The 25160-nt window shown below is 39.8% G+C and overlaps 1 protein-coding gene across 4 annotated transcripts in view; it reads right to left on the bottom strand.

Moving 5' to 3' along the window:
* PAQR3 (progestin and adipoQ receptor family member 3) overlaps nucleotides 1-15269 on the bottom strand; it is a 31257-nt gene extending 15988 nt beyond the window's left edge. For all 4 annotated transcript variants that reach the window (XR_002085008.2, XR_002085012.2, XR_002085013.2 and 1 more), the window contains exons 1-4: nucleotides 14885-15269; nucleotides 10472-10634; nucleotides 5849-6004; nucleotides 2279-2476 (exon numbers count right to left, since the gene is read on the bottom strand). Coding sequence is in view for 1 of the 4 variants with exons in the window: in XM_019466622.2 (XP_019322167.1) it covers nucleotides 2279-2476; nucleotides 5849-6004; nucleotides 10472-10634; nucleotides 14885-15069 (702 nt within the window). In the remaining 3 variants the exon portion in view is untranslated. The remainder of the gene's footprint in view (nucleotides 1-2278; nucleotides 2477-5848; nucleotides 6005-10471; nucleotides 10635-14884) is intronic.
* Nucleotides 15270-25160: the final 9891 nt, after the last annotated feature.

The following is a 25160-nucleotide window of genomic DNA, read 5'->3' as shown; positions in this document are numbered from 1 at the left end:
TCAGCTGAAGCAGCAAAACACTGAAGATCAGGGACCTGTGGCCAGAAAAGACTGCAGAGGTTTGGTCAAACAATGCAATGTGTTCCACCATCCCAGATAATGGTCCTCTTGAATACTACTATATGAAGCAGTCCATCTCTCAGTTCCACTGGAAAGCTTTCTCTTGCCCTGAGAAAATTACCCAGCTATAATTTATTTTATAACAATTTTATATATTGTTATCAATTCTGGTTGTAAACCTAATACACCAAGAAGACATTTAAGAAATAAAGACAAAATTACTTCTCTCTACAAATATTTGAGAATTATCAGGGTCCTCCTGAAAACCTACATTCTTAGACTAATGAACATGAGATTTCTCATTCTAGAACACGACTGCAACCTATCCCCAGGATTAGCCCTTCCGGAACTTTTCATTTTTGGTTAAGTTTCTCTCTCTTTCTCCATCTTTTTATTTTTTTAAATTTTATGTTAGAGATAGAGAGTGTGTGAGCGGGGGAGAGGGGCAGAGGCAGAGGAGAGAGGGAGAGAATCTTAGGCAGGTTCTATGCTCCTTGTGGAGCCTGACACATGTCTTGATCCCACGACCCTGGGATCATAACCTGAGCCGAAATCAAAAGTCATTCTCAACCCAACTGAGCCACCCAGGCACCCCTCTCCATCTTTTTAAAAGTATAGCTTATTGGAAAATTTCTCTGGAAGTCTCCCTTCTTCACTGGAATGATCTGTGATCACATTAGATTTCCATCTTTCAGAACCACTATTTTCCTAAACCATATTTCTATTTTAAAATTTCTGAACACAGGAAAGTTCCCATATTTTTCTGAATTTCTCAGAAATCCATTGGCTCAATAGGTCTGGTTCTCTTTCTTTGTCATTATAAGATTAAAAGGGATGTGTATACATCATCCCAAATTTTGGCCTCTTCTAGGTCAATAACCAGTTATTCATTTCTGGTTAGAATTAAATCTAGAGTTGCATTTCACCATTGTTTTCTTTAACTTATTTTCAAGAAGTAAAACTGTCAGAGAAGTGATGTTTTCATAGATATCAGGATCACTGAGGTTCCTCATCACTACTATCTCACTTTTCTCCTAAATTCCTAATTTTATGAAGAAAACATCACCCTTTTTCTCAAGTTGGCAAAGTGGCCAGATCATATCACTCAATTTGCTATATCACAGAACTTTCTTTTCTTTTCTTTCTTTCTTTTCTTTCTCTTCCTTCCTCCCTCCCTCTCTTTCTTTCCTCCTTTTCTTTCTTTCCTTTCTTTCTTCTTTTTCTCCTTTTCTTTTTTTTCTTTCTCCTTCCTTCCTTCCTTCCTTCCTTCCTTCCTTCCTTCCTTCCTTCCTTCCTTCCTGTTTTATACCTAAATGCTTTCTACCATGCTGTTACCAACTTCATGCAGTGTGTGTAAAGCCTATTATTAGTTCCCTGGTCTTCTAAAAAAACTAGGATTTTTTTTTTTTAATAAAACCTGCATTTAAATCCCCATATTTCAGACAAAGGTCTCACTGCAACAAGTATATCTGCTTTCTGCTAGATTTCTTGGCATACTTACTGATGTTAAAAATTCTTAAATTTATTCTCCAGTGCATATTTAAGGCATTTTTACATGGATCTCTGAGATCTGAAGTCTTATTTCTAATCTCAAGAATACTGAGGAGTTCTCACTGAGCCACTTCTTTAATGTACTCCGACTTGGCCCATAATACCTACCTCTTATAGCTCTTCTTTTACTTCTCAATATAATTTCTTTGATGGGTGGGACATGATCAAATCTTCATCACTAGTCTCAAACTCTGACCTAAATTCCAACCCCATCTCCACCTTTACATCCCACAGGTGCCTCGACTCAACAGGTCCAAGGAAAAATCTTTCCCAGCTCCTTCTCCTCCACAAAAATCAATCAATCAATTCCTCCTAGTTCCATATTTGCGTTCTCACTGGCATTATCTCTGCCCTAGCTGACAAAGCTGGAAACTTGGAAGTCCTCCACTGATAATGACTTGGGTATTTACACACTCAAGGAGAGTTAAGAATATATCATTTCACAGAAAGATATCGCAGAAAAAAACAGTAGTTACACTTCTTTATCCTGCAAGGCGTACTTCTTTATATAGATGTGAAAATTATGGCATCAATATGCAGTTATAAGTATTTTCTCAAATGACAGAGACCCACCCACCTGGCCTGATTATAGTACTTTACCCAAAATGAATACAACTGAAAGGACAAAAAAAAAAAAAGAAAAAACTATTGACTACATTCAACCTACCTGTACAATAGGAGCACCGATTCCTCCATTGAGCCAAACCCAGTGAAGAGTTGGGATCACTCCATATCCCGAAACAGAACAGAAGATGATAGAACGGAGCCTCTGCCACTGCTGGGTGAGGTAATTGGGATGGATCTGTGCGAAGAACACTGCCAGGATCATGGCAAGCACTGTGATCAAGTACACTTGACGCCAGTACTAGAAGGAAATCAAATGTTAATTGTTACACAAATAAGAGAAGGAAAAGACTAATTCTGGCTTTTACATTATATGTAGAAGACTACTTATGTAGTTTTTTCATTTCTAAACATGATGAACTTCCTTCCTTACAACATTCATGTTCCATATAACTGTTAGGTTTCTTAGGAGGACAAACGAAATTCCAAAGACAGCTAGTGGAAACCACACTTATTCATAAAAAAGCATTTTCTGAGTACCTATTATATGCCAGAGACAACTTCAGTCCTGTAGAAACAAAGCTGACTACGACATGGACTCTCTCAGTGAGTGAGCTCATAGACTATGAGAGGGGCAGACATAAAGAAGTGATTATAATCCAATGACAAGAGCTGTGAACAGAATGTGTGAACACAGAGGAGGGGGCAATTGTTACCTAGAGTGGCTAATAAATGCTTCACAGAGGAGATGATATCTAAGCAGGGTCTTGAGGAATTCATATGATTCTGTGGGAAGAGGGAGTTCTCAAGGAAAAGGAACAGAGCATACGGTGGGAAGGTTTTGAGAAGAAGGGAGGCTGAAAGGCAGCGTACTGTGAGGCTAAGTATTTGGAACTGTACCACGCTGGCACTGGGGGAATAGCAGTGTTAAGAAGGAGATGACGGGCTTGCTTCTCAAACTGACTTATTAGAAATAGAACTCTGACATCAGTGTGAAAAACACAGAGGTGACAGGAAGCCAACTAGAATATTAATTGGAATAACTGATTCAAAGAGAGAACAGGGGCTTGGGCTCTTGTTGAACAAAGAAGACAGATGTAAGCAGCAGATTCAGGAGACTTTTTACAAATAAACTAAAATCTTAATGGCTGACTGGATGTGTGAGAGGGCAGTAGAAGATAGCTAGACTGTTCCCAGTAAGAAAGGCCATGCAAGTGGCTTTTACTAATGCAGCAAATGAGCAAAGATGAGCCAGGTGTGTGTGTGGGGGGGAGGGGGGGGGGGGCGGGGGGGGTGAGGGAGAGAGAATGGGAAAGCATGAGACAATGATCATTTTAATTTTTTTTTAATGTTTGTTTATTTTTGAGAGAGAGACCGTGTGCGAGCAGGGGAGGGGCAGAGAGACAGGGAGACAGAGAATCCAAAGCAGGCTCCAGGCTCTGAGCTGTCAGCACAGAGCCTGACGCGGGCCTGAAGACACGAACTGCAAGATCATGACCTGAGCCGAAGTCAGACACTTAACCAACTGAGCCACCCGGGTGCCCCAAAACAATGTTCCTTTTAAAATATTTTAAGTCTGAAGGGCTTATAGAATATTTAGGTATCTAAATGAGCAGTTGGAAGCTCAAAAGTTAGCATCACATGGGGCAGAGTTCTTCAGCTGGGCTCCAAGGACTTCTGTAGGGCTACTAGCTCCCTGAAATCCCATGTCAAATTGTTTGGTTAGTCTCTGCCCAAATGTACATTCTCCTGGATGGAGGGTCTAGAGTTTTCAATTGCATTCTCAAAGTAGCCTATGTTCCTTAAAAGATAAAGAGCCACTATAGAAACCAGATATTTGGAAATGATCGGGTACCAGAGGAAAGAAAACAATTTTTCCTTTAAATAATCATTAGTTCCAGGGGCATCTGGGTGGCTCAGTCAGTTAAGCGTCCGACTTCCGCTCAGGTCATGATCTCACGGTCCGTGAGTTCGAGCCCCGCATCGGGCTCTGTGTTGACAGCTCAGAGCCTGGAGCCTGTTTCAGATTCTGTGTCTCCCTCTTTCTCTGACCCTCCCCCGTTCATACTCTGTCTCTCTCTGTCTCAAAAATAAAATAAACATTAAAAAAATTAAAAAAAAATCATTAGTTCCAGTAGTTGTCTTTCTCTTCTAGCTTTTCTGAAGAGAGATGCACAAAGAGTCCCACTAGTCTCCTGGATTATCAGGTATGTTTAGGAACAGGTAAACAAAAAACAGCTTAGGTTTCAAAGAAAGAAAGAGTAAGTGAAACAATTCAATCATTACATAACTGTACTCACAAGCTCCTAGCTATCAGCTTATTCCCTCAAATTTTCTAAAAGATGTAAACAGTTTCATGCAAAATCAGTAAGTGAAAGCTGAGCAGATATGAGTACTTTACTAAAATCAAATCAATTTACAAGGTTAACTGCATATATGTTTAATTATATGCTTAAGTTCCAACATGATTAGGCCTAAAAAGCAAATGGCTCATAAGTAAGTGGCTACAATGAGTAATTCTCTTACTTCAAACCAAATTTATGATTTTCCTGTTTGCTAGTTTTACACTTCAGCTTTACTGGCAGTCATCTCTGTTACTGCGTAGAGACAAAGGTCCTACTTAAGAATTCCCAAATCAGCAGAATCCTGTGCTATAGCCAGTCGTCCCAGGAAGTGACGGCTGGGGAGTCTGGCTTGGAGCACCTGTGACATGCGGAGGGCTTGTGGAAAGGACAGGCTCTAGTCCTTGTGAAGAGGGCTAGGGGTGCCTAGGATGTGAACTGCCCCCGAGCAGCTCTGTTCTGGCTCTGAGAGGAAGAAACTAAAGGACAAAAGAAAAAGAAAAGAGTAAGGTAGGAGGGCAGGACTTTCTGAGTGGGAGGGCTTGCTGGGCCCAGGGGAAGATTCAGTTTGCTTCCTCAACTGGGACATGAAGTAATGAGGTAGAGAGTTATCTTCAATAGTTTGGCGGCCCAATATTTTTAGCTCAGGTGCTATATGATCTGATAGCAGGGCTTCAAATGGTGCTTTGCACAAGGACACAACTGACTTTTGTGACATCAGAGTCAGAAGGTAGAGTTGATTTAGAACTCAGAATAGATGCATATTTATTAGTCACTTACCTCCTAGCTGGTCTGCCTCTATGCCTACCTCCAAATGTAAGACTAAGGAAAGGAAAACATATTTCTTATGAAGAATTGGGTCAACACACTCACAGACACACCCTTTATTTTTTCCACTGAAAGAGGAGTAAGGATCAGGGAAAATAGCAAGCAGCAGCCAGCTTCCTAATTTTATCAAGCGCTAACTTTAACTTCAGCTCTATAGACACAAAAATAAAAGACATGTAATGTGCATCTGAGGGATCACATAGCTATATGGGTTTAGTGGAAACGTAACTTTTGGTTTCGAGAAAATTAGTTTACATTAGTTTCAAGAAAATATCTTCAAATATATATTTCAATGGAAAATTAGTAAAATGAGTATGGAACTGATAATAAATGTTAGAGATCGCAGGGCCATTTTGAAAAATGAGTTTATATATACACGAGACTCTTCTGTTTCTTCTATAACTTAATTATGTGTTTATTCAGAAGTTCAACGGAAACATTCATGGCAATAAAACCCAAGACCTACATGAAAAGTAGAATATAAAATGTTTTAAGTTACTTACGTTATTACAATAAAAAGCATAAAATACACCAGAGACATAGCAGCCCAGTATTCCAATAGAAATTCCTGCATAATCTAATGCCATCCATCTTCGACAGGTTTTTTCTGATCGATGGCAAGAAAAAAGATGATAGCCCACAGAGCAAAGCATACAGACCTATGGAAAATAGAACAAATCTTAGCAAAGCTAAACAAAAAGAAATTAAAGCAACTCCTGTGTGGCATTCAGTTTCCTTTTTAAAAAAGTACCCACTGTAGAAGTAATCCATGTCCTTAAAAAGATAATCAAAGAACACAGAATTGTATGATGTAAAAACATAAGCTCCTCCCACTTAATCTATTACCCAGGATTAGCCCCTGATAACATTTGTTATGTGTCCTTCTAGGTATCTTCAAAGAATGTATTGAACATGTATGATATACAAGTCCACACAGACACATATGATATATACTTTTTAAAGTTAATCAAATGGAATCAAATTATACATTCTGTTCTGCAATTTTGGTTTCTTCACTTAAGACTTTTCGTGTCTGTGCAAGAGTTCATTGTATAGAGTTTATTTTTGGGTTGTGAGTTAAACACAGCTTTGTTGTGTCCAAGAAAAAATGATTATGACTTATGCTGACTTTATGTGTTGCCATACTGACAGCAAAGCTAATCTGATTCAAGCAGCTGCTCTTAAGATTGATAAGGCTGTTATGGTTGAACTCCCTTCAGCCATTAAATACCTGCTGTGTATCATGCACTGGGGATACAAGGATGAGACCTCTATTCTCTGAGAGATTTTTCTGAAATGAATGAATGAACAGTGGTAATAGAAGAAGTCCTACAGGAAAAGTCAGTGCAGAGCACAGGGGAGGAGGGGAGGACTGGGCTTGTGGGTGTATGTGTGCATTTGGTGGGTGAAATGGTGGGGAAAAGAGCTTCACAGAAGGGATGCCACTTACATTGGATCTTAAAAGGCTGTTCTGGCATTCCTCAAGAATATAAATAAAAGTGCTCACATGTTTATTGGAGGGTCCACAGGAAAAGCAACATATTGAAAACACAGACCATTAAGGACCGTCATGTGGCCCTCTCATAATACAATTATGACAAGTTCTACACATCAAAGAATTTTAACATCAATATGATGGGCTAGGTGTGATACTACTGAAGAGTTTAAGTGCAGTCTTACAGAAAGGCTAAGATGGGAGGTTTTAAGAGTAGCCCTAGAGAGCAATGGCAAGACCCTATCCTAAGCCAGTGACAGTGGGGGTACAGAAAATGGCACAGATAGATTATATGAAGTAGGTCAAACTGACAAATATTTTGTAAGCAACTGCTAAGGCAGACAAATGGTCAGGTAGCTATTCCAGAATCCTCCAGATTCTGGTCATTAATGACCTCCAGAATCTGGTCATTAAACAAACCTAATCAGGCACCACAGCCTCAATACCATTATTTAAAACAGTGTACCTAGCCGCAATGTCATTTCTTCATCCATAGTCTAAAATCTTCATCAGTCTGTGGCTTTGGCTACTAAGCCACAAGTCAGGAGTTCACTGACCCAATCAAATATAATTCTAAGAAGCTTGGTTATTTGTTTTCTCAGATTACCCTTGAGATTACACACAGCAAATCCAGAGAATACCAAGGTACATATTTTCATTGACAAGGAAAGATCTCATCATCACAATGTTGAGTGACACAAAACAGCAAGCAGAGATGATCATAGCTCAGAATTAGGTAGACAGGTAGGTAGGCAGGCGGGAGGCAATTACTCATACACAAATGTCTGGGGGAACTTAACCGAAATGTCAAATGTGGTTACCTCTGGAAAGCAGAATTTCAAATGGCTTTTGCTTTCTTCCATATACTGTTTTGTTGGTTTGAACTCCTACATGAATATATTTTATGGCAATAGTAAGAAATAGTAAAGCCAGTTTCATTGTGAAAAGGAAAATAAAGAGAAAAATTACACTTATCAAAAGGAAAGTCGAATATAGAGTGTTAGTAGAGAACACTGAGTTTTTAAAAAATAAACCTATACTTAGTACGTTCTGTTTTAAAAGAAATGTATTATTATTAGAGTTCCTTAAAAAAAACTGCCTGAAAAATTATCTGACAAATGGAGTATGGTTTCAGTTTTCTGGGAACTTTCCTTCTGTGGAATATCTTTCTCCATCAAGGTAGACAGAAAATCAGAGTGTGACATCCTATATCAATCTCCTTGGCATGATAACCAAATACTTCAGGATCTGGCTTCTTCTTCTCCAGCCTCATCTTTCTCCATTCTCCTATGATCCAACCAGAAAGGTCAACACCTACAAGTCCAGAAAGTGCTGAACTATCTCTTGTTTCTGGGCCTTTACACAAACTATTTTTTCTGCTTAAATGCCCAGCCTCACTCCCTTCGGCCCTCCCACCTAGGTGACTTGATTTTTATGACAGTTTGGTTTTGTTCAGCACTGTATTCCTGATGCCTAGCTTAGTGCCTGGGTCTAGATAGGAGGCATTCAAAAAAATATTTGTGGAACTGAATGTAAATGAAATGAATCTAGGGAAAGGCATGCCTATATTCTACTCTTCCCTCATACAGAAAGACCTCTAGGAAAGTTCAAAGCCCTTGAAATTACATTCTACTATTCTACATTCAGAATGTACTCTAATAATCTGGTTGGTAGGAAAACACTGAGCATATAAAATGGTACAAGTGAAAGAGCAAAAAATGTTATGTCTTTTAAAAATTACATGTAAATTGGGGCACTGGGTGGCTCAGTTGGTTAAGTATCTGACTTCGACTCAGGTCATGATCTCACAGTTCGTGGGTTCGAGCCCTGCATCGGGCTCTGTGCTGACAGCTCAGAGCCTGGAGCCTGCTTCAGATTCTGTGTCTCCTTCTCTCTCTGCCCCTCCCCCGCTCATGCTCTGTCTCTCAAAAATAAATGAATGTTAAAAAAAATTTTTTTTAATTACATGTAAATCAATCCTTGTGATTTACCATATTGCCTGCTCACTCTAAGAATTTAGAAAAATTGAGCAAGTTATAAATTTAATTTCATAAAAATAAAATAACAGAAATGGTAGTTTTCAGTAGGGAAGATGTGCTGTCTTCAGCTGTCATTAGCATCTTGTCCAGAAAGATCATTGCACTAGTAGCTAGAACAGGATTTAACTGTCCTGCTCAGTAACCCTGGGCAAGTCACTGTAACATTTTGGGTGCTTTTTCGTTGGCAGTTGTAATTATTTCAGCTTTTCAGTCTGCAATGCATTGTTTTCTTAAGCCAATATAAAAATTAATATGCTTTCCCTGAATTAACATCAGTTCTGGCTAGATGGTGAAGGAATAAAGGGAAGAGCTGGGGGCTGAGGAAGACATGTGGGATTCTCAAAGTAGATACTATCCATATAATTAACAGTAGAGTATAAACCAGTTCTGCTTATTAATGGTTATTAAGGGCATCTTAGTCTATAAGATACATCTAAAAATTTAACTGTAAAGAAACTGATTCATTTTCATTTTCAAACCAGAGATGGATTCTAAGAGATGTTTAGGCTGCCATCAGGACAAAAATCAAACCTGAGAAGGAGTATACTGTAAAAAATACTTAAAGAAAAAATAAATTTCAAATAATAATAACATAAAAATACAGGTATTCTTTCCCTTAAAGAAATTTAAAATTATTCCAGAAACTAGAATTAGGAAAAAAAGGGGAGGGGAGATGTTCCCAATATGTTTTTGGTCATTTAACTCCCAAGTTTTAACTTGAGTTGAATGATGAAGGTCTGAAGTTAAACAACACATTGTGCAATATCTGTGCAGCTGGCTTACAGATACACCTTTCAAACAGCAGCCACAGGTTAACTGCAGGGAGTGCTGGCCTCTGTTTGGAAGAATGGAGATGATAGCTTTCTCTTTTAATTTTTTTGTTTTTCTGTACTCTCTGCATTTTATTTAATTTAAAAAATGTCAGCAGGATTTTGGTCCACACTTGACTTCTTCTTTAGGATTATTTGCTTTTAAAACTATTATATGTAACTGTTAAAGGAATTTTACAGATCCTTGAAGAAAAATGTAAGTGCTAGGGAACTAACAAATACAACAGGTAGAGAGGAGGAGAAACTAAAAGAATCTGAAACCAGGCAAGCATAAAAAGACCAAAGGAAATGAACATTAAAGCAACAGCAAAACCAGACGTTAAAATTAAGACAGTAAGGAAGCAAATGCAAAATCTCAGACCTATAAATAGGAAAAAGACGGGGAACACTTCTCAAACAAGTTTTAAGCAGTAACTAGTGTTCTATCTCTGCCAGAAAATAAGAGTACAGAGGTTCCTATCCTTATATTTTTTTTATCCTTACCTTAATCTTACAACAGAAATGTCTAAAAAGGGAAAGAAAAGGAAAGAAACTTTCTCAGTCTTTAAAGTCTGTTGGATTTCAAGTATACTCTAACAGTAAAGTCCAAATATACTCCCATAAAAACATTTTTGGTGCTTATATTATAAAAACGAATAAACTAACCTATATGCTATGTTGGGACTCTGTAAAGCAAGTGGTGGGCGTGAAGTAAGATCACTTGCCCAAGCTTGTCTGACTGAAGTTCTCTTTACCAATAATAGTGTTTGTGAAATGACTTACCTGGAAGCAGAAAAGACAAATAGAACAAATTACAAAATCTTCTCTGGATGCACTTGCCGAAGGTAACACTGATGTCATGTCATATATTCCCAGTGTAAAGAAGAGAAAGAAACCCAGCAAATGACTCCAGATATTTACCGTCTCATTAGATAAAATAAACAAACTGGAAAACAAACAAAAATGCATCTCAGATTTATACTGGCTTGTTCACTGTCAGCATCTAAAAGATTAGGGACAGTTTTGGGCGGCAGTTATCCAACACTTGTTGCTTTAAGCCCTTACCCTCATATTTGCCTTTTAAATACAACATCTCACTCTGCTCAATTAATCTTTAAAAGGATATTAAAAACATTTTTTTAATGTTTATTTTTTGAAAGAGACAGAGTGTGAGCAGGGGAGGGGCAGAGAGAGAAGGAGACACACAATCCTAAGCAGACTCCAGGCTCTGAGCTGTTAGCACGGAGCCTGACGCCAGGCTTCAATTCATGAACTGTGAAATCATGATTTGAGCTGAAGTCAGACATTTCACTGACTGAGCCACCCAGGCACTCCTGTTTAATTAAATTTTTATTTTATTTTATTTTATTTTATTTTATTTATTTTTTAATTTTTTTTTAATGTTTTTATTTATTTTTGCGACAGAGAGAGATAGAGCATGAGCAGGGGAGGGACAGAGAGAGAGGGAGACACAGAATCGGAAGCAGGCTCCAGGCTCTGAGCTGTCAGCACAGAGCCCGATGTGGGGCTTGAACCCACAGACTGTGAGATCATGACCTGAGCCGAAGTCGGATGCTTAACCGACTGAGCCACCCAGGCGCCCCTAATTAAATTTTTAAGTTCATCCATGTCTCCACCAATCCTGACATTTTAGAGCTCTTTTGGTGCTCACCCTATTATCATATTTACCATTTCCCTCCTCATATGAGTTATTTATGTATAAATTCCTTCTTGTCCTCCAGCCTATCAACTCCCTGATGGCTGGCACCATCCTTCTTTATGACACCACTGTCCCAAGCATAGTGCCTTGCTCAGATTAGATGCTAAATGTCCATAGAAATGCATGTGCAGATTAAATCTGGATGTTAGCTACATACTTACATGTTTAAAAGCAGGTATCTGAAAGCCTGCCAAGTATAAGGTCAGGCACAAACTTAAAGTACCTTTTTAGTACACATCAAATGTAAATGCAAAATTAAACAGACTCAAGAGAAGCAGAATAAATACAAACTGTACCACTGGAAATGTCCTTTAAGACAGGCATGTCAGGGGTGGCTCAGTCGGTTGAGCGTCTGACGTTTGATTTTGGCTCAGGTCATGATCTCACGATTTGTGAGATGGAGCCCCATGCTGGGCTCTATGCTAACAGTGCAGAGCCTGCTTGGGATTCTCCCTCTCTGCCCCTCCCCGGCTTGCCTGCACACACCTGTGCTCTCTCCCTTCCTCTCTCTCAAAATAAATAAATGAACGTTAAAAAAAAAAAAAAAAAGATAGGTATGCTGGAACAATTTTGCAGTGGCTGTTTGAAACCAAACTAGTTCACAGGTGGCATGAGTTTCTCCTTTTTTAGGAACAATCGGTTACTTTTAATATCAGTACTATTTGCTCACTAAATGCCTAACTGCTTTGAGTTTAAGTAGTCTTGACAGCACAGGCTGGTGTAAAGTGCACCACGCCAACCACGAGTCACAAGGGTCACTGCTCCTGCATCCTCACCCTCAGCAACAAATTAGCTCTGTGATCATGAGCAAGTCACTTCCAGCTCCTCCATTTTGTGAACTGCTTCCCCAGCTGTGAATAGAACTCATCAATAGAAGGTGACATCATGCCTAATGATTAAAATTCTCTTGCAGTTCTCTTGCAAAATCAAATCTTTTTGTTTAAACTAAGATCTTTGACGTTTACTGGTTCAGAATCCTTATAAATAAGCATTAACGTATATACCTTCAATGTACTGAATTGGTAAGAATCACCATGGTTCTCATTTTCCCGCATCATAAACATAACAGGGTCTCACACTATCAATTGATTATCAAGAATAAAGTGAATCTTGTTATGAATTTCAGGCTTTACCCTGTACAAGCGTCAAGTATCAAGACCACTTATATTGGGGCAGGGGTAAGGACGCAGGAATGTGAAGGAACACCTCTAACTATACAACTGTTTTGACGATCAATACTCTGTTCTGCCTGTTGCCTCAAAACTTTTCACTTAGTGAAACCCAGTATACCCTGATTAACTGAACTGAGAGCCACAAGCTTTGGCATGCTCCTTCCAACTAACAGTGTTGGCAGAACAGCTGTGACATACAAAACCTCTCCTTCCATCCAAAATCTGTTCTGGTCACTCCTGACAGCCAGAAGAAGAGAGGGCAGAAGCTGAACCTGGAAAAGACCAAGCTGGTGGGACGAGCACTTGGAAAAATATTCCCTGTAGAGAATCTACTCTTATGCTGTGAGAAGTTACCCATACTTTGTTCACCTTCAAAATCAATAATCACAACGATAACAAGTGAGTCACCATTTACCGAGGGCTTGTTAGGTGCCACACCCTGTGTAGCATTTTATATACATAATCTCATTTAATCCTTGATATTTTTTGGAGCACACATTGTGATTACCCTCATTTTTACAAGAGGGGAAAGTAAGGCTCAGAGAGGTTAACCTTTGTTCAAGGTCCCACAATGGTTAAGTGGCAGACCTGGATAACCAAGTCTTTTTGACTCAACAACCCAACATTAAAGCACTGTATGTATTTCGTTTCTCAATCCATGAGATTTGGACACTAACATCAGAATGCAGAGGACTATTGCTACGTGGGTATAAAACACTTAACGGCAATTCGCTACCTGCTCTGTTCTTGTGGACTCCACATCCATAGCAGGGCCTAGCTCTGATTTCTTGTATAATAAATTTATGCAAAGGAGACAGTGGGGGTCGGGGGGGGTATAGTACTTAGGATTCAAACTGTGAAGGCTCGTGGGCCATCCACTGAAGTAGGGATGGGCAGAAATGTCACTTTGTGACTGCGAGTCCAAAACACTTTCAAGACAGGACAGAAAAAACTGAGGAAAGACTATGCTCAAAAGAAGACGAATAATCAGATGCGTGGTTGCTTCTTGAGCAACTTAACAGCCTACATTCCAGCGTTGGGGTTTGTCACCACGGTATCCTAGAGCTAACCAATATCTGCACCTTAATTCTCTTATGTTTAAAAATGTTTATTTAGAGAGAGAGAGAGAGAGAGAGCAGGGGAGAGGCGGGGTCGGGGGTGGGGAGAGAAAAGGAGAGAGAGAGAATCCCAAGCACACTCCGAGCTGTCAGAGCAGAGCCTGATGCGGGGCTCAAACTCATGAACCTTGAGATCATGACCTGAGCTGAAATCAAGAGTCTGGATGGTAACCTACTGAGCCCCCCAGGCGCCCCTGTACCTTAATTCTCTTAAAGTGGAGTTCTATAAGTATATACCTAACACAAAGTTTTAACACAAAGTTATTCTGCTATTTTAAGAACTAGAACACTGGTTTTTCAGTTTTGTTTTTTAAAACCCAGGCTTTCAAGGGACTCATAGTTTTAAAGGTTTAGATGATGAAGAAAGTCCTTTCTTAGAAATGCTTCTAGGGCTCTAGTGGAGGGTGGTGCCCGTTATAGGCTCTCTTTGCTACAGCACTTTTACTACACAGCGTTTTTCACACTGGTTATTATGCAATAGAGTTATTACCTCTTTAATGCGTGTCACTCAGACCAAACCTTAGTTTCATGAGAAGAACAAGGGCCTTGTCTGCTGTTCTCTGCTTGACTTAGTATATAGTACCTGGCACCTAGGAGGGGCTCCATAGTATCTGCTCAATGAATGAATTGGGTTTCTCTCTCTCTCTCTCTATATGTATATACATATACATATATATACCCATACATTGCATATGGCAATGTGAACTTGTTTTCTATTATATTATTATAATTTCCTATTATATATCATGTTAGGCATTTTATTTGGCCCAAAGCATCTGAGTTTCCACAGGGCTGCTCTAAAAATAAAGCTTAGGTATACACAGGGGCAAGTATCACTTGGGCATCGTCAGTGGGGTCGATTCTAATAAGCACCAAATGGGATGAAGGATCTAGAAGCCCTCTGTAAAATGCAAAGCGCCATAGGAAAAATTGCTATAGGGGTAATTATAAACATTGTTAACTGTCATTATTCCGTGGATCTGGCACCCGGGCGGGGGAGGAGGAAAGATAACGAGACGGGAGAGGTGGCAAAAAGGAATGAAAGGGATGGGGCAGCTAGGAAATGATAGGCAAGGAGAAAAGCAGGGAAAACAGCAGGGACCCCAGACAAAAAAGGGTGTAGGTGGGGAGGAGGGGCTGCCGGCGCGCCCCCCAGGCGCGCCCCGCGGAGGCGGCCAGACTGTACCTTTTGATACACAGCCTGGAGGGCAGGTAGGCCCGGTAGCCGTCGGTGATGTACGGGTTGTCCTTGAGGGACACGGGGATCTGTTCGTAGGTGTAGAGACGGATGCCGCGGGGCACCAGGACTGGCCAGTACTGGTAGCTGCCCAGCTCGATGTAATGAGCGCTCTTCAGCAGCTTCTGATGCATCCTTCCCAGCCGCCGCCGCTCCCCGGCTGGGGAGCTCGCCCAGGCCCCGCCTCCCCGGGGAGGGGGCTTCGCCGCCGCCGCCCCCGCCCCGGAGCCCGCGAACGCAGCGCGAGGTCCTACGGCCCCGCCGCTGCCCAGGCCCAGCTCAGAGCTCTGACCGGCCACCGCCGTCAGCGCCGCTGCTGACCGGGCAGCGTCGCAGCCTTCTCTGACGTCAGCGCGCCGCGGCGGGCCCCGCCCCTCGCCTTCTTTAGGGCGGGGCTGGATGGGCCTGGGTTGGTGCGACGCGAGGAAGGATGTGCTCCTGGGGTGGCGGCTCGGAGCCGGTCGTTCAGGCAGCTTCAGGCTCGCGGGACGGAGGCGGCTGAGTCTGTACTCATCGGTGAGAAGAGCGCAGAACTGTGCAGGCGAATACAGGTGGTGTTTTCTTCAAGGGGAAAAAAACAGTGTCCATTGGAAGAAAAATAAGAACAAGAGCTAACTCTGCTCCGTTTACTTTATGCCTAGAATCTCACACATAGCATTAGAAGGGACTCTGGAAGTTTAAGTAGCTGAAAATAGAGGAAAGATGATGCACAGGGAACATTTACCAAAATCGAGCATTACACTAAGCCATAAAGAAACCCCTAGCACGTTCAGAACACTGAAACCACAGGGTATGTTCTCTGACCACAATAGAATTGCAGTAGAAATAAACAAGAAAACTAAAAATTCCCAAATGTCTGAAATGGAACAAACACTTGTAAGTATTTCATGGGTTTGATGAAGAAATTACAGTGGAAATGAGGAAATCTACTGAACTGAATGATAAAGATGGAACAGAGCCAAACTTGGGGTGCAGCTAATACAGTGCTTAGAGGAAAAGTTACAGCTTTCTTTGTTTCTGGCAGTGAATTATGATGCAAATGATTTTCCTTTCTTTTTTTTTTTTTTTTTGTTTCTTTATTTTATTATTTTTTTTAACAGCAACAGGGCAGAACGGTTTTGCATTCCTATATGTAGCATCCTTAGCCTATTATTTGGCATACAATAATCACTTGTGATTTCTAATATTTATTTATTATTATTATGTTAGTAATATTAGCTGGTGTTTGGGAAACAGTGTGGCTTAGTGATTAAGTTCGGAGCTTTGAAGCTCTACCTGGATTTGAATTCTTGTTCAGCCATTTACTAGCTATGTGCCCTTGTGTAAGTACTTAACCTCTTTGTGTCTCAGTTTCCTTATTGGTAAAACAGGGATAATAGCAGTACTTTATGTTGTGAGGATTAAATGAGTGAATCCATGTAACAGAAAAGTGCCAGGCATATTGTTAGCACCCAACAAATGTTGGCCATTATTAGAGTTCAAGTGAAGGTATATTAGTAGGTAAAACTGGAAAGATAAATTGAAGTATATCCTAAATGGACTTAATGTCATGCAAAGGCATTCTTTCAGCCATGGAGCTAAAATTAATGTTTGAGAGCTAACTGTGTGCCCAGTACATTATCTTTATTGAAGCTTACTATGTGCAGGAATGCTTATTTCCTAACGGAGGAAGTTCATGTCTGAGAATGCCTGTCACTCCCATTGACCCCTTCTGGGAAGCTCCTTCTGCATGTATTCTTGCTGGTATCACATGACACTAACTTGTGGTTACTGCTGACCCAAAGGTGGATAAGTGATCCATGAGGTGTCCTGACACAAATGTCCATACAAAAGCAATGGTAATTAGCTTGTCCAATTAGTTTGTTTTTGGGAATTTGACCTGGACATGTGGGAAGGAAGTCTATAGCCTGGTATTTGAAAACAGAAGTAGAAAGATGCTCAGAGATGATCAGAGATTGAGAAAGAATCTGAGTTATGGTAATAATGGGACACTGGAGTGAAGAACTAAGAATGGTAGCTGCTTTGACTGTCAACAATGTACCCATGAAACCTGTTGCAAAATGACTTCTATACTGGCTTAAATAATTTATAACACATTTCAGTTTTTTCTAATTCATTAATCTGGTTTAATTTTTAAATAAGCACTCTTTGATATCAAGCACTTAAAAAACCCCAGTTATGAAACTTGAGAGAGCTTTTTCACTGACGTCTGTAAGACCATGGAAGCAGGAGCAACATTGCTTTGGGGCATATCTAACATGATAACACAAAAGGGAGAAGTCACAGTTCTGCATAGATAGCCATGGAATTTTGGCACGTTGAGGGATCTGGCTGTTTAGTCATGGTGCTTGACAGAGAATTAAGCGGTCTGGTAGAGGAATAACATCTGGTGGGGTCTCCAGCACCTGGAGGGATCAAGAGCATCATGTAGCAGGAGAACTCGGTGCCACTGAAGTGACAGGTTGGGGAACTGAACCACCTAGTAAGAGATAGTGAGAAAATGGCAATGCCCCATCATGAGCACCTGTGAGACGCATCTTGCATTTTAAAGACACTTGTGTGTGTGTGTGTGGGGGTGGAGTGGGGTGGCGAGAGTGTTCTCAAGGATCTGGAAGCTCTACATTCTCACATGGGCCCAAGAGCAAGGAAACTTTGAATTTTTACTGTGTCAGTGAGTCAATCTGTACTTTACAGGCATATGCAGTTTGGGAGAACTTGGGATATGCCTTGTTTTATAGGATGAGTTTTAGTGAGCTGGGATGGAGAGACATGGGACCTGCATGGAGCATTTGGGTGAGTGAGATATTTTTTCCTTACCTTTCCTCCTTCCCTCCTTCCTGTATACCCTTTTTGCATTTTACAACTGTAACAGTGTTGGAGTGAGACTTGCAGGTATTGATATGGACACAACATGGAAATTTACACTTAACGAGTTCCAACTATATGCCACACATTTTCCTAGACACCAAGAAAACAAAGGTGAATAAGACGTCTTTTGCATATCTCAGCAGCATTGATATTTTGACCACTCCTTCACCTTAAACTCTCTTTTCTGGACTTTTGGGACATCCCTCACCTGGATTTTTTTCCTGACCTTTCTGGCTTGTCCATGCCAGGGACCTTTGATACCTGCTATTTCTCTACCTGATCTTTAAGCCAGAGTGTTTTTCAGGATTCTTTCTTCAGTTTTTTTTTTTTTTTTAATATTCTATTTTTATTCTGTGTATTTTCATGGCTTCAGCTACTATCTTTAAGCTGATGCCTCTCAAATCTGCAGTTTCAGGCCAGATATCCCTTTCGGGCATCTGGGTTCACATATAGAACTGGATATAGAAAACCTGAAATAATAAAAATGAACTCATTACCTTTTCTCATAAATCTGTTTTTCATCCCATATCCTCATTCGCTCAGCATCTTAAGCATCAGAGTTTTTTCCTCCCCAGCCCCATTTTATCAATACCCCCCTTGTTGTCCTTCCCCATCACTTTAACCAGTTCCTCACCAGTGATGCCAACTCCCCTACCTCATTAAGCTGGTCTGAAGAAATATGAACAACAAAGAGTTCATCAATTTAACTATACCCTCTTTAATCCTTTGCTCGAGTTTCTGAAGAAAATGACAAAATAGCATGGATTGGTGTCACTACAAATTCAGCTTGCAGTCTCTGGGGAACTTCCAACACTACTTTGGCTATTTTCAACATTCACTGAATACCTTATGCTCCCCACCTGCCACCTGCATCAGCAGATAACCTTCTTCCTATTTCACAGAGAAAATAGAGAACAGAGAGTGGGAACTTCCTCACCTTTCTGCTGTTAGCACTCCATCTCTAAGCTCACCACAAATTCTTTGTTTCCTTTCCATTGTCTCAGTAGAAATGACCACTTTCAGCCTCCTACGTAAGGTCAACCTGCTACCTATTTTTTGTATCATATTCCCTTTAGTATCTTTATGGATTTTGCTGTCAATTACTCTTCTCTCAGATGTATCTCCAACATTCGCCTCTCTATATTTTCTCTCCTTTTGCTGCATAAACATGTTCAAATCTCATTCATTTTAAAGCAAACAAGCAAAGAGAGAAAACCTCTCTCTTTACCCTATGTCATTCTAAACCTATAGATAGCTGTCTCTCCTTCCATTCTCAGTCACACTTCTAGACACAGGAGTCTTCATTTATTGTTCCTGTTTCTAATTTTCCTTTCTTATCTCACTGCAATCTAACTTTTGTTCTAAGGTTCTATTGAAGCTTCTTCTGCCAGTAACGCTAAACTCAATGGACGCTGTTTTTTTTTTAAACACCTCTTAATTTTAAAATGAAAATACAAGAATAAACAAATAAACCACAACAAAATGGACTTTGCCAGCCACACCAGTATCCCCTTCATGTACCTCATACCACTCACAGTCTTTAACCTTCCTCTAAAAGTAATGAATACCCTGACTATTAATTGCAAAAGTCAAAAGTTACCCCCTAGTGTTTGATTTTTTTTTTTAATGTTTTTTTAACGTTTATTTATTTTTGAGACAGGGAGAGACAGAGCATGAATGGGGGAGGGTCAGAGAGAGGGAGACACAGAATCTGAAACAGGCTCCAGGCTCTGAGCTGTCAGCACAGAGCCCGACGTGGGGCTCGAACTCACGGACCGTGAGATCATGACCTGAACCGAAGTCGGCCACTTAACCGACTGAGCCACCCAGGTGCCCCATGATTTTTTTTTAATCCAAGTGTGTATCCCTTGACATGGTAGTTTGTCTGCCCATTTTTTTTTTTTAAACTTGATCTATCTTTTTAAGTCCTTTTTTAAATGTATAGATTTTCTTCCATTCCTTTCATTGCTTACAACTTATCTGTGAAAGAACTCATAAAGTTTCTCATAGTCTATATTCTGCTAGAATCATGATACAGTTCCATATGTTACTCTGTCCTCTGTGTTTTCTGAAAATTGGTAGTGGGATCCAGAGGTTTGATCACATTCCTGTTTGATCCTTTTGGCAAGACTATAGGTGGTAAAGTGTTCTTTCATGTGGAGACACATAATGGCTGGTTTCTGTTCTTCCTTGATGTTACCAACCAGTGATGTGCCTAGATCCATTAATTCATGGTGGTTGCAAAATAGTGATAATAAACTTTTGTCATTTTGTTTCCATATGTTAACTGGAATGATTTTCATAAGGAGATACTCCTCATCTACTGTTTGGTTACCTAGTAGTATAGTTCAAATAGGGAAAACAAGATAATTGATTCTTTTATTTACCTAAGTCTCAAGAGAGCAAGCTGGTTCCCTGTCATCTTCACAAGGACCAATTCAACTGAAAAAATTACTTTGAACTCATGAGTTCAAAGATATTTGATCATTTCCAATTCATTGTTCATTTCTTCATTCATGCTGAAATTTTTAAATTTTTGGTCAGTGGGAACCTCGTCAAACTGGCTCCTAAGTTCTGATGACATGACCTCAGTAGTCTTTAATGGCTCTTTCTTTCTGGTCCTGGATCATCATGTGAATTTACTGCTCCAGATTTAGAATTTATAATCAATCACTTCTCCCCAAAGCCCTCAATGAATAGCTTTCAAAAGGTGTATTCAAGTCCTAAATTCTGGTACCTCTGAATGTGACTATATGGAAATAGGGTCTTCACAAATATAATTAAGTTTAAGATCTCTAGATCTTCCTAGATTTAGGATGGACCTTAAATTCAATAACTGGTAGGTATCCTTATAAGACAAAAAAGAGGAAGATTTTAGACATGCAGGCACAGAAGATCATGTAAAGACAGAGGTCCAGAGGAAGGCATGTAAAATGTTAGAAGAGTAGCCTGGTTTCTCCTTGCTGCTTAAAATGTGAATCAGTGAAGAGATGAATGGGAGGAAGGAACTGTTAAGTAAAAAGATTCAAGCCCCTGATGATTTGGGAGTTCTCACACTATCCAGATCAAAAAGGATGCTAAAATTATGAAGTTCATTGTTGGAAAAGCATGCTCTAGAGAAAGGGTGAAGGATGTAGCTGGGAAACCTTTTGCTCTAAAAAATTAGGCTTGTGACTTACAGATTTATTCATCAGGAGCCAGGAAGAGAGATGAAATGATCCAGGAAAGATATGTGGAGACCCTCTCTTGTCTAATGGAGTAGACCTCCATGACATACGTAGGTGGACCACAAGGTTTTTGAAAGTGTAGCATTAGCAAAAACACTGACATCTTGGACTGAAGGGGACAGAGAGAGACAAAATGAGGGAAGGATGTTGGTCTTTCAAGATTCTACAGGCAGAAAATTGGCTGATAGAGTTACTTGGCTGCAAACATGTGTTACCCTTTGAGAAAAAGAATGTCTCCACGGGCAGAGCCCCAGTGGCACAGAGGCTGGAAAGGCCCCATCACAGGCTCAGAGGCAGAGCATTGGGCTATAGAGGATTATGTTCAGGCCTTGAAATCTAAAGGAATTCGTCCTCCTGGATTTGGAACTTGCTTGGGACTGGTGACCTCCTTATTCCTTCCAATAGCTCTCTTTTGCAGGGGGAATGCCTTTCTTGTACCTGTCCCACCACTGTATTTTGGAAGCAGATAATTTGTTTTCCAGTTTCAAAGAACTACAGATGGAGAGGAATTTTGTCTCAGGATGGATCACACCCACAGTCTCATTCATACCTAATTTTAATGTGATTTGGGATTAGTGGACCGATGATATTTAGATAAGATTTTAGAGTTGATGCTGTAATTGGTTGAGACTTGGGACTGTTGTTGTGGAGTGCATGTATTTTGTATGCTGGATAGACATGAATTTTAGGGGGCAGACTCTAGTGGGGTGAATGGTGGACCCCCAAAACATACATCCTTCTGGAACCTGTGAATGTGACCTTAGTTGAAAAAATGGTCTTTGCAGATGCAATTAAATTAAAGGACTCAAGAGGAGGTCATTTTGGATTGAGGCCCCAAGTCCAATGATATGTTTCTCTGTAAGAGATAGAAGAGAGTGAGACAGACGTACACAAGAGTCCGTGTGAAGACAGAGGTGGAGATTGGGGTTACACTGTCAGAAGCGAAGGAAAATCTGAAGGCACCAGAAGTTTGGAGGAGACAAGGAATAATTCTCCCCTAGAGATTTCACAGGGAATGTGGTCCTGCTGACACTTTGATTTCCGGCTTCTGGCTTCTAGAACTATGAGAGAATAAATTTCTGCTGTTTTAAACCACAGAATTTGTGGTAATTTGTTACAGCTGCCCTAGGAATCTAATACAGCCCTGGTATTTTTTAATGGGAAATAGTATTTCAAGACAATAATCTGGGTGGTAGATATACTCGTTGAAATATTTATATTAAAGATTAGAGACCATACGAGTTCATACTGATATTTCCAATTAACAGTTCAGCACTACAGGGTTTTCACTGAAAACTCTGGTTATTAAGACTGCTTAGGCAATCCTCTAATCTGATTGAATTAGAACATCACATAATTGCTTGTTTTATGCTGCATTATACACACAATATCAGATTATAATACTGATTACCACCACCAATTATGATGACTGACAACTTATTTTTTTGCATTTCCTATGTCCATTCTTGCTTCCCTTCCTTTTTGCTTTTGTAATTGTAGCTATATCTACACTATCAGATCATACAGCCATTATATACAATATGTAATATATGTTACATACTATTATATAATATACATGTTATATATAGTATATATTATATATTATGTGTATGTATGTTATATATAATATAGTATGTTTATTCCAATCTCTCTTTAACCTGCATTTCTTTCTACATTTAGTTAATACAGTGAGTCCTTATGTTAATGTTCTGGTCATTTTAGTTGTCTGCTACTTGTTCTTAATGAAATTCATTGGAAAAGACTTGTGGGAACAATATTCTCAGAGTTTCTGTGTATTAATAAGAGTTTGTCTGAGTCCTTCCTATATAAAGGTTAGTTTTGTGTATATAATGTCCTTAACTTACTTACATGTTCTTTCCTTGAGTATCTTTTTTTAAAAAAATATTTTTTGTTTATTTATTTTTGAGAGAGAGACAGAGAGACAGAGTGTGAGAGAGGGAGGGGCAGAGAGAGGGAGACACTGAATCTGAAGCAGGATTGGGGCTCTGAGCTGTCAGTACAGAGCCTGATGCATGGCTCAAATCCATGAACCATGAGATCATGACCTGAGCTGAAGTCAGAAGCTTAACTGACTGAGCCACCCAGGTGCTTCATCTTTTCTTGAATATCTTAAATATATTAATCCCTTTTTTAAAAAATGTTTTTTAATTTATTTTTAGAGAGAGTGAGAGTGCACAAGGTGGGGGAAGGGCAGAGAGAGAGGAAGGAGAGAATCCTAAGCAGGTGTTGCATTGTCAGCACTGGGCCTAATGCAGGGCTTGATCTCATGAACTGTGAGATCATGACCTGAGATAAAATCAAATCAAGAGTCAGACACTTAACTGACTGAGCCACCCAGGTGCCCCATAATTTGACTATTGTTGATAGCATTGCTATAAACATTGGGGTGCATATGCCCCTTGAAATCAGCATTTTTGTATCGTTTGTATAGACTCCTAGTAGTGCAATTGGTGGGTCAGAGGGTAGTTCTATTTTTATTTTTTTGAGGAACCTCCACACTGTTTTCTAGAGTGGCTGCACCAGTTTGCATTCCCACCAACAGTGCAAGAGGGTTCCTCTTTCTCTGCATTCTTGCCAACATCTGTTGTTTCCTGAGTTGTTCATTTTAGCTATTCTGACAGGTGTGAGGTGGTATCTCATTGTGGTTTTGATTTGTATTTCCCTGATGATGAGTGATGTTGAGCATCTTTTCATGTGTCTGTTAGCCATCTGGATGTCTTCTTTGGAAAAGTGCCTATTCATGTCTCCTGGTCATTAATTCACTGGATTATTTGTTTTAAGAGTGTTGAGTTTGATAAATTCTTTATGGATTTGGAATACTCACCCTTTATCCAATAGGTCATTTGCAAATGTCTTCTCCCATTCCATTGGTTACTTTTTAGTTTTGTTGTTCTTTTGCTGTGCAGAAACTTTTATTTTTATGAAGTCCCAATAGTTTATTTTTGCTTTTGTTTCCCTTGCTTCTGGAGACATGTCTCATAAGAAGTTGCTGCAACCAAGGTCAAAGAGGTTGTTGCATGTTTTCTTCCTTAGGATTTGGTGGTTTCCTGTCTTACATTTAAGTCTTTCATCCATTTTGAATTTAGTTTTTGTGTGGTGTAAGAAAGTGGTCCAGTTTCATTCTTCTGCACATTGCTGTCCAGTTTTCCCAACACCATTTGCTGACGAGACTGTCTTTTTTCTACAGGATATTCTTTACTGCTTTGTTGAAGATTAGTGGCCATACATTTGTGGGTCCATTTCTGGGTTCTCTATTCTGTTCCATAGATCTCTGTTGTTTGTTTTTGTGCCAGCACCATACTGTCTTGATGATTATAGCTTTGTAATACAGCTTGAAGTCTGTACTACCCAAATCAATGTACACATTCAATGCAATCCCTACCAAATACCACCAGCATTGTTCACAGAGCTAGAACAGACAGTTATGAAATTTGTATGGAACCAGAAAAGACCCTGAATAGCCAAAATAATGTTGAAAAAGAAAACCAAATCTGGAGGCATCACAATTCCAGACTTAGAGAGTCCATCTTAAGTGTTTATAAGGGCTAGAATGCTCGAGCCCTTCTAGGTCATACCCCATACCTCTTACATTCCCTGGATTGGACAAAAATCCCTCCTAGTTTCAACTGTGGCTCTCAATTTATTCTGCATCCTTTCCAATGAATACTTTTTGGCTATTATGAAGTTCTCCTGTTCTCAGGTCTGTCAGATGCCCCGTGGCTTTCCTCTGCTTTCTCCTTCACGTATACTAGTAAAAGTATGCAAGTCTTACGATTTGCTCATATTTTGAGATTTTATTTTATCTATTTAGTTTTAGAAACTTTTTCTCATGTATTTTTTGTTTTGCTTTTTAGCTTTTCTATTTCTGTGTAAGGATTGCAGAAAACCCAGAATCTGTGTTGAGACCACCATCAGCATCTTCTCTGAGTCTTTTTAGTCCTTATTTTACTGACTCATCTGCAATGCTTATTTACTGACCACTTTTCCTTTCTTTTCTTCCTTGGTTTCAATAACCATGCTCTCCTGGTTTTCTTAGCATACTATTTTAGTCTCTTTTGTGGTAACTTTTTTTGTCCATCTTGTAAATATCCATGTCCTTAAGGGTTCTG

Source organism: Panthera pardus, unplaced genomic scaffold (genome assembly GCF_024362965.1).
Source record: "Panthera pardus isolate Hobbes unplaced genomic scaffold, ASM2436296v1 HiC_scaffold_13, whole genome shotgun sequence".
Lineage (NCBI taxonomy): Eukaryota > Metazoa > Chordata > Mammalia > Carnivora > Felidae > Panthera > Panthera pardus.
The sequence above is the reverse complement of the archived record's forward strand: the minus strand, read 5'-3'. Positions and strand labels throughout refer to the sequence as shown.